The sequence below is a fragment of the Squalius cephalus genome, assembly GCF_949319135.1.
Source record: "Squalius cephalus genome assembly, chromosome: 25".
Taxonomy (NCBI): domain Eukaryota; kingdom Metazoa; phylum Chordata; class Actinopteri; order Cypriniformes; family Leuciscidae; genus Squalius; species Squalius cephalus.
Window position 1 is genome coordinate 625,010 of NC_137146.1, and position 10,110 is coordinate 635,119.

The following is a 10,110-nucleotide window of genomic DNA, read 5'->3' on the forward strand; positions in this document are numbered from 1 at the left end:
ATAAAAGTGTTTATTAAAAAAATCGATATAAACATTTATAGCCTACACGAGTAAAGCGTAAACATTGCAAAAGGTTCAGTAACGATTCGAGGCATTGGGTGTGCAGATGTAAATTTCTGATATTATAACAACTAATAATAATACCTAATTTATATAGTATTTAGGCCTATAGTGTGGCGTTAATGATTAAAATACAGTCATAGTTAAAAGAAAGCAGTGACCTTTAGTGCGTTGCTATGGAGTTGCTAGCGTGGCCTGTAAATATTTCGCGCCGCAGCTTTTAATGTTGTCTTGAGTTGTTTACTATAATATATCTGTGGGATTATTTCACCTTTTTTCGTCTAGCAGATAAATATAGTAAGTCTCATAGCGAAACTTTCCTCAACAAAGTTTGAGGCGAAAATAGGTTAAACCAAAGTGACCCCTCGCATGAACACGTGGTACATTCCAGCGGGACCCCATCCCCCCTAAACTCATGGTACATTCCAGTGGAATACAATGTAGCGGGACTGAATGAAAGAGAAAAGAGACTAAAGTTTGAATGAGAGAGAGAGAGAGAGAGAGAGAGAGAGAGTAGCAGAACCAATGGACATCTAAACAAAACTCTGATGATTTCAGTTCGATTTAGTAGTTTATGAGTTGAGTTATTTTAGAGAAGATGAAGATGAAGATGAAGATGCTGTGGCCGATTTCTGTGGTTTTCGCATCACTGATTTGCGTTCAGGCTCAGCAGAGAGGTAAACTCACACACACACACACACACACACACACACACACACACACACACACACACACATCTGTGGTCATATATTCATCTACGATGTTTTTATTGCAGATAAAACTGTAAATAATAATATTGAAAATATAAGATTTTAGCTTTGACCCTAGAACTCTTTATTCTGCTCATTGTGTGCATCTACTCTCTTCCCATGTGTTCAGATTTAGTGTTTACTGCAGGATATTCTTTAAAATATGTTCAATACTGTGGTGATATCATGGTAAAATTATGATAAAACCGTGGAATTTCCAGAATAGATGTGCAAAACATAGTATTTCCATGGTACATGTCCATAAAATCATGGTAAAACTATAGTATTGTTTGGTTAGTGGTAGTAAAAGTTACAGGGGACGTGACTGTAAGTGTGTTTGACTTCTTTTATAGATATGTGAACGTGGTGGGTGATGAATTAAACAATTAAATAGCAAAAGCGTTAACACTTTATTCTACAGAGTCATTGTTACATACATTACATGTACTTACCATAGTAATAACAGTAAATCATGCATAATTACATGCAACTAACCCTCAACCAAACCCTAACCCTATAGTGAGTGCATGTAGTTAATTAATATTACTCAGTACTTAAATATATAATTACACTGTAACAATGACACCTTCAAATAAAGTGTAACCGCAAAAGCACTGATTTCTTGTTACATTAGTATCAGTGCTCGGCTGTGTTAAATGCTTCATATGGTCTAATTCAATCAACACACAGCGAGTGATCGTTCCATGAGGACGATGTTAACTTCTGCTGTGGATATTTGCATTGATGGTTTAGCATTTGCACATTAACGAGGTTTGTCACCCGCAGGTTTGTTGAACACGTAGAGGTCAGGAAGCCACTAATGTAGTTTATCTGTGAGCCGTAAAGCAGCGAGTGTCCGCTTACACCTCAGTCCTGTGAAACCTTATCGACTGAACCTTCATCTGATCCGTGTGTGTTCTTTGTGCTGAATGTGTGGGTCACATGAGACTTCTGTCCCGGTCCATTAACGGCTAATCCTGGAGGGTTTAGTTCTGGTGAGCGGCGTTAGTTAACTGGTCATGAAAGCCTCTCAGTGGGACTCATTCTCATGAATAACACGAGGACATTTGCGTTATTTAAACTTTAATAGACTTCTAGATCTGCGGGCGAAGAAGTGATATATGTCTGTGTAGTGTGTTTTAATTTTTATTTCAGTACATCAAGATAAACTTGCATTTGCAACTAAAAAATGTGCAAAAAAAGTTTAAGTAGTTTTATAGTTTTTCAGTTAACTATAATAACCTTGGTTTGCAACATCGTAACAAAAGACAATAGAAATGAATGTCTTTTGATGTTGCCTTTATTTATAGTAAGTAAAAATAATTTAATACTAGCTGACAAGATGTTTTTAGTTTATTCTAAAGTGTTTATGGTGTAAAAAGTCACACAAAAATATTAAGTACATGGTTTTGATAATAAATAATCATTTTACTTTGTATGAATGTTTTTGTCTTTGGGGAAAATATATAAAATCAAAAGTTAAGGTTTGAAGCAAACCAAATTAAAAAAAAACTGATACATTTGTTTCCAGAATCATTTCAAACTACATGTTCACATTTAGAAATGTATCATGTAACATATATATATATATTGTGCATCTGTGTGTCTTTATCTGCTTCGATCGCTCTGCAAGTGTGAGATTTCTAATCATTCGGCATTTCACGCTGAATTGACTGAATCACATTGTGAGGTTCTTATCAGCTCCACTTGCATCTGATTACAGACTCCGTTCACATGCAAATCCGGCAGATCTCCTGTTCTGTCCCGGAGCCGCTTCACCCAGACGCTTTGATTCGCAGTCTCTGCTGATCTCATCACCAGTGCATGCCACTTCAAATGCTTCTTCATCAGCTCCTTCTTCCACTTAAAACATTCCCAGATCTAATCTTTTTTCCAGACCCGACTGAAAGCTGAGCTTTAGGAGTCGTTTGGGTCGGAAGCATCAGTGTGTGATGTTGTTTAAACTCTGTGTTCACCCCAAACGAGCCGCTGACGACGCTCGGAGACGCTTGGAGAGCAGGAGAGCGATCATGTCGTCTTCTTCCGCTGAAGTCATTCCTCTAAAGCTTAGGGAGAAATCTGAGCCCGTGTGGAGCGTCACAGCAAGAAACGCTGTTCTTACTCAGTATTTGTGTCTTGTTTCCAGTCCAAATATCTACAATTCTTAAATCGAGATGCATTTACTAGATGAGTAAAATTATATAAGATATTATGTCTTGTTTTCTGGGAATGAAAATCAAAATGAAGTGAGTTTTTGCTTAAAACAAGCAAGATTATCTGCCAATGTAGAAAGAAAAAAAATATTTTTTCTGTTTGAATTGTTTGTTTTTCTGACCGCATTGCCAGATAATCTTGCTTGTTTTAAGCAAAAACTCACTTCATTTTGATTCCCCCCATAAAACAAGACATAATATCTTAAACCATTTTACCCATTTAGGAAATGCATTTGATTTAAGAATTTGAGATATTTGGAATGGAAACAAGACACAAATACAGAGTAAGAAAAGCATTTTTTGCAGTGTATAATGTGATGAATATATGAGTTGTTTCTCTTGATCTCTTAACCATGAAAGTGCATCTGTCTTATAAACATCTGATTCACTTCTTAGTGTAGTTGTGTAAAGAAGATTGAGGAGTTAGTAGCAGACAGATGTGTGTGTGTTCTCAGCGTGTGTGTCACATGCAAACGCAGGCCAGATGTGCCGTAATGACTTCAGTCATCAGCGTCTCTTTATCTGCCGAGCGTTTGAAGTGTGTGTGTGTGTGTGTGTGTGTGTTCAGCACCACTGGGGTCCATTCAGAGCCACGACTCCCCCGAGACACACACCGTCTGCCGGTGACACACACTCAACACACACAAGCTGATATTCAGTGTCATTGAGATCGTTTGGTGATGCACAGACATTAGCAGCACTAAAGGCCCTAAAACCCTTTACTATGGTAAAATCAGTGTAAAACACAGCCTGGAAGGGCTTGTTGCTTGTATAAACCACTGATTATACATGATAAAAACCATAATCAGATGCATGTATGATGAAGAGTTTGACCTCTTGATCTTCTTCATCGTCTTCATCTTCACGGTTCCTCTCTTTGAACTCTTTGCTGTCAGTAATGACCGGTCAGCAGAGGATGATGGTTATCTCCTCATGAGAATTGATGACTGCTTTTGTCTAGTGTCCAAAGCGTAGTTATTTGTGTCATGAATGGCGGCACACAGACACGTGGGCGGATGATGGATCGCTCTTCAAAGAGAGAAAGAGAAGGTTGAGCAGTTCTGAGCAATTGCCTCTTAAACGCCGAGTTATTAAACAGCTCTATGATGTTTTTTCCCATCTTTAACTTTCTTCAGTGTGTAATGTTGTTGTTTGATCATGAAGAAGCTCCAGTTCTTCTCTATATCAGTGTCAGTGTTCCTGAACTCCTGAAACGCCTCCACTGTAGTCTCGAGTTTCTTCCGGGAACGAACACGTCACAATATTCCTCATTTAAATAATTCATGCGCAGAATAAAGGGGCGGGGCCTGGTTGAGTTAGTTAGTAGTGTGTTAAACTGGCGGTTATGGAAAGGGGCGGGACATTTTCCAAACACACTCGAAGCGCTCGACCAATCACAACACACTGCTCCAGCCGACCAATCAGAGCACAGTGTGCTTTTCAGAAGGAGGGGCTTCATAGAGACAGGAAGTAAACAGAGCGTTACTGACAGACTGGGAAGAGAGGAGCCGCAACAATGGAGAATATGAGGAGAATAATCAACATTCAAGCAGGAAAACCTGTTCTAGTAGAGCCTGAAACAACATCAAGACTTTGAGTGCATTATAGTTCCTCTTTAAACATTTTCCATCTGTCATTCCAGGTCTGTTTCCCGCTATCCTGAACCTCGCCAGTAATGCCGAAATCTCCACCAATGCGACCTGTGGCGATCCCGCTCCCGAGATGTACTGTAAACTAGTGGAACACGTTCCCGGAAGACGAATCCGGAACCCTCAGTGTCGGCTCTGTGACGCTAGCAGCCAGAATCCCAAAGGTAACAGAATCCCAAAGGCTTAAACTAGATTAATCAGCAACACTTTACAATAAAAGTCCCTTTGGTTCATGCATTAACTAACAATATGTAACAATGAGTAATACATTTTTTTTTATTAATCTTTGTTAAAGGGATAGTTCACCCAAAAATGAAAATTAGCCCATGATTTACTCTCCCTCAAGTCATCTTAGGTGTATATGACATTCTTCTTTCAGACGAACACAATCAGAGTTATATTAAAAAATGTCCTGGCTCTTCCAAGCTTTATAATGGCAGTGAATGGCTGTTTCTGTTCTGAAGTCCATCATAAGTGCATCTATCCATCATAAAAGTGCATCTATCTATGATAAAACTGCATCTGTCCATGATAAAAGTGCATTATCCATCATAAAAGTGCATCTATCCATGATAAAAGTGCATCTATCCATCATAAAAGTGCATCTATCCATGATAAAAGTGCATCTATCCATGATAAAAGTGCATCTATCCATCATAAAAGTGCATCTATCCATCATAAAAGTGCATCTATCCATCATAAAAGTGCATCTATCCATGATAAAAGTGCATCTATCCATCATAAAAGTGCATCTATCCATCATAAAAGTGCATCTGTCCATGATAAAAGTGCATCTATCCATCATAAAAGTGCATCTGTCCATCATAAAAGTACATCTATCCATGATAAAAGTGCATCTATCCATCATAAAAGTGCATCTATCCATCATAAAAGTGCATCTATCCATGATAAAAGTGCATCTATCCATCATAAAAGTGCATCTATCCATCATAAAAGTGCATCTATCCATCATAAAAGTGCATCTATCCATCATAAAAGTGCATCTGTCCATGATAAAAGTACATCTATCCATCATAAAAGTGCATCTGTCCATCATAAAAGTACATCTATCCATGATAAAAGTGCATCTATCCATCATAAAAGTGCATCTATCATCATAAAAGTGCATCTGTCCATGATAAAAGTGCATCTATCCATCATAAAAGTGCATCTATCCATCATAAAAGTGCATCTATCCATCATAAAAGTGCATCTATCCATCATAAAAGTGCATCTGTCCATCATAAAAGTGCATCTATCCATGATAAAAGTGCATCTATCCATCATAAAAGTGCATCTATCCGTCATAAAAGTGCATCTGTCCATCATAAAAGTGCATCTATCCATCATAAAAGTGCATCTATCCATCATAAAAGTGCATCTATCCGTCATAAAAGTGCATCTGTCCATCATAAAAGTGCATCTATCCATCATAAAAGTGCATCTATCCATCATAAAAGTGCATCTGTCCATCATAAAAGTGCATCTATCCATCATAAAAGTGCATCTATCCATCATAAAAGTGCATCTGTCCATCATAAAAGTGCATCTATCCATCATAAAAGTGCATCTATCATCATAAAAGTCCATCTATCCATCATAAAAGTGCATCTATCCATCATAAAAGTGCATCTGTCCATCATAAAAGTGCATCTTGGGCTAATTTTCATTTCTGGGTGAACTGTCCCTTTAATGTGCCGGTCTAGTTAATTCATGGTGCATCAGTGTCTATGTAGTCTTGCACATTCGTGGTGGTTTTTCCTGCTAACCGTAGATCATGTTTATTTCTGTTCAAACAGAGCAACATCCCATTACTAACGCCATCGACGGCACTAACCAGTGGTGGCAAAGCCCGAGCATCAAGAACGGGCGTCAGTTCCACTGGGTCACGATCACGCTGGACCTTCGACAGGTAGGACTGCGCTAATCTGGTGCTCAGATGCTAACTCTGTGTCCGCGTCTCCTATCCGCAGAATCAGCTGTTTCCTGTCAATGCATTCATATAATAACTAGAAGAAGAACAACGTGCAGTTAACTATTTTACACTATAACACTAGTGTTTATGATTATTATAATAATTACATAATATGATAACAAATACCAGTTTGCATCAGTGTTATTTCAAGTACAGTTTTTAGCAGTTTTTCATTCATATTTTTAAGTAGTTTTTATATTTAAATTCTGTTTTCATTTTAATTTTAGTTATTTAAATTGTATTTTTGCTCTTTTATTTTTAAATATATCTGTATAGACTGTATTATATGTTTTATTTATTTCAGGGCATCAAGTTAAACTTGCATTTGCAAGTAGGTGAAATAAAATAAGTTTTTGAGTTATTAATGAATGCTTGTTTAATTCCAAGCAACAAAAATGTTTTTCATGTTTTTTAGTTTTAGTTTCAATAACCTTGGTTTGCAATATCTTAACAGGAGATAACATAAAAGACGATAGAATTAAAGGTATTTTGATGTTGTCTTTATTAATAAGATAATAAGATGTATTTAGTTTTATATTAAGTTCTATTTTATATCATAGCTAGTTTAGCTTTTGTTTATGGTGTAAAAAGCCAACAAAATCATTATTTTGACCTACATTAAGTAGCATTTTTGTATTATGTCTAAAGAAAATATTTTAAGTACATGGTCTTGATAATAAATAATCTATTACTTTGCATGAAAATATATTAAATCGAAACTTAAGTTTTAAACCAAACCAAATTTAAGAAAAACTGATACATTTGGTTGTTAAAAAAAAAAAAAAAAAGTTGGTTTGACAACTTTTTGATACTTTGTTGATACTTTGTTTTCAAAGTATCATTTATTGTTATATGTTCACAAAGACAAAAATGCGATCGACACTAAAGCAAAATAACCTTACAAAAGGGTTAGACTGTGGAGTATATAGTGTACAGTGCATCATCTGTGACACAACTCTACATCCTGGGATAATTGTGTTTCAGCAGCATTTGTAGTTTTGCAGTTTTGATTTTGGAGAGATTTGAAGTTAAGGAACACAGTGCCGTTTCCCAGTGAAATGAAGCTGTTTCTACACCCCTCCTCCTCCTCCGTCAGGGCAGATCAGCCATTATGTCCCGTCGTTAACTTGAATGCTGTGCTAATTGTACACTAGCTGCCGGGTTCCTGTGTGTGTGTGTGTGTGTGTGTGTGTGTGTGTGTGTGAATGGAGGAGCAGTTGTGGTGTTGTGAAGCGATTCCAGGCCCTCGGGGGCCGTCGAACACAAGAGTGTTTGTCTAGAGAGGTCAAGAGACACGCTAATCCCAAAACTAGAAACAATCCGCAGCATTCCAGCACTGATAATACTCACAACTATTCCACACAACCCAGTCACCGTGATCTGACGGACACATTCCAGCCACAGTACGAGTTATGGATGTGATGATGAATGTGATGATGGTCGCTCTCGTGTTCATGTGCAAATGACAACTGTGAAAATCTGCCGAGAACCCAAAAACTGCTGGATTAACTCAACGTTGGACAATTGCAAAAAAGAGTTTTGCAGATGATAAAAATGCATTTAATAATTATTTTTATTGGTAACACATTACAATACGGCTACATGAACTAACAATGAAAATACTTAGAGCATTTATTAACCTTAGTTATTGTTCATTTCCGCATTTACTAATACGTTATTATATTCAGCATTAGTAATGGATCTGAACTAACATAAATAGTTGTATTTTATTTTTTATTGACTAAAGTTAACAAAGATTAATAAATACTCGATGTTAGTTAAAGTCCCCCTGTAGTCAATATTTTGATCCATTAAAACTCATCTTTGATCACCAAAATAACATATTTAAACATTTTCCCCTTAAAAATATCTTGAATGTAACACGACACCCTCGCCTAATTTAGTATGTGCGGTTCTATGAATATGCAAATGAGCCCCGCCTCCACTCACTCACTCAGCTCAGAGATCCACTGGTTGACGATCACACGTTGATCTGATTGGTTACAAGGTAGTTTGTGACGTCAGAAACACCAGCGATTTCAAAGCGTGTTTTTGAGACTGTCTTTGGTTCACTGCAGTTTTAAGGAGGAAATACTCAGCAATGCTGTCGACTTATGAATTTACTGGAGAAGCAAAATGACTGAAGATATTAAGACTTGATTACTGAAAAAGTATCGAAATGAAGTGAGAAAAATAAACTCGTTTTCCCTTTTATGACCCCATTGGGAGATATTTGCTCTTATTTTAAGCATAAATTCACTTTTTTCCCCAAGTCATTTTGCTTCTCCAGTAAATGTATGTTGGTTTAAGAATGTTTAGTTTGTGCTGAAAAATGCGGTGCCAGAAACTCATCAACCACAGAAATCTGAATCACCACACGTTTCCCCGGCTGAAAAACACTAAAGAATCCTGCGATGTCGTTTAGTGGAAGCAGACGAGTGTGTGTGTGTGTGTGTGTGTGTGTGTGTGTGTGTGTGTGTGTGTGTGTGTGTGTGTGTGTGTGTTTTCGTCTGCAGTGAGGATGAGTCAGGCCTTTGTCTGTGTTCAGTGAGGCCACGGGGGAGGGGCGCGACACACACACACACACACACACACACACACACACACACTCTCACACAGACACACACACAGACACACACACACACACACACACACACACACACACACACACACTCACTCACACACACACACACACACCTGAGGGGACGGGTGGGCCCAGGTGAGCTTTCAAGCTTTACAGCCACAATTTGCTGGTCATTCATCAGATGAAAACGAAGAATTTTGACTAAAAATAAGTTTACAGGAGTAGTTCACTTCAGAATTAAAATTTCCTGATAATTTACTCTCCCGCACATCATCCAAGATATTCATCTCTTTCTTTCTTCAGTGGAAAAGAATTGAAGGATTTTGAGGAAAACATTCCAGGATGTTTCTCCATATAGTGACTTCAATGGGGTCCAACGGGTCGAAGGTCCAGATTGGTTTGTCTAGATGAAAGTGAAAGTGAAAGTGACACGTGACGGCCAAGTATGGTAACCCATACTTGGAATTTGACCTCTGCATTTAACCCATCCAAGTTAATGCACACACATTAGGAGCAGAGTAGTGAGTAGTTAACACACACACACTGCAAACGTGGATACACACCCAGAGCAGCGGGCAGCCTTTGTGTGGCGCCCGGGGAGCGATTAGGGGTTAGGTGCCTTGCTCAAGGGCACCTCAGTCATTTCCCACCGGTTCTGGAATCGAACCAGCAACCTTTGGGTTACCAGTCCAACTCCCCAACCACTAGGCCATGACTGCCCATAAATTCTTGAGACTCTTATTCCTCGGCTGGATCGTGTCGAGACTTTGAAGCTGCACTGAAACTCACATTTGGACCTTCAACCCGTTGGACCCCATTGAAGTCACTATATGGAGGAACATCCTGGAATGATTTCCTATTTCTGGCCTCTATGGAAATG

General features: G+C 38.2%; 1 protein-coding gene across 1 annotated transcript in view; it reads left to right on the forward strand.

Moving 5' to 3' along the window:
* Positions 1-559: 559 nt before the first annotated feature.
* The window catches only part of lama1 (laminin, alpha 1), a 70,916-nt gene continuing 61,365 nt past the window's right edge, over positions 560-10,110 (forward strand). The window contains exons 1-3 of the mRNA XM_079862459.1: positions 560-737; positions 4,665-4,835; positions 6,471-6,583. Of these exons, the coding sequence (XP_079718585.1) occupies positions 659-737; positions 4,665-4,835; positions 6,471-6,583 (363 nt within the window). The 5' untranslated portion in view covers positions 560-658. The remainder of the gene's footprint in view (positions 738-4,664; positions 4,836-6,470; positions 6,584-10,110) is intronic.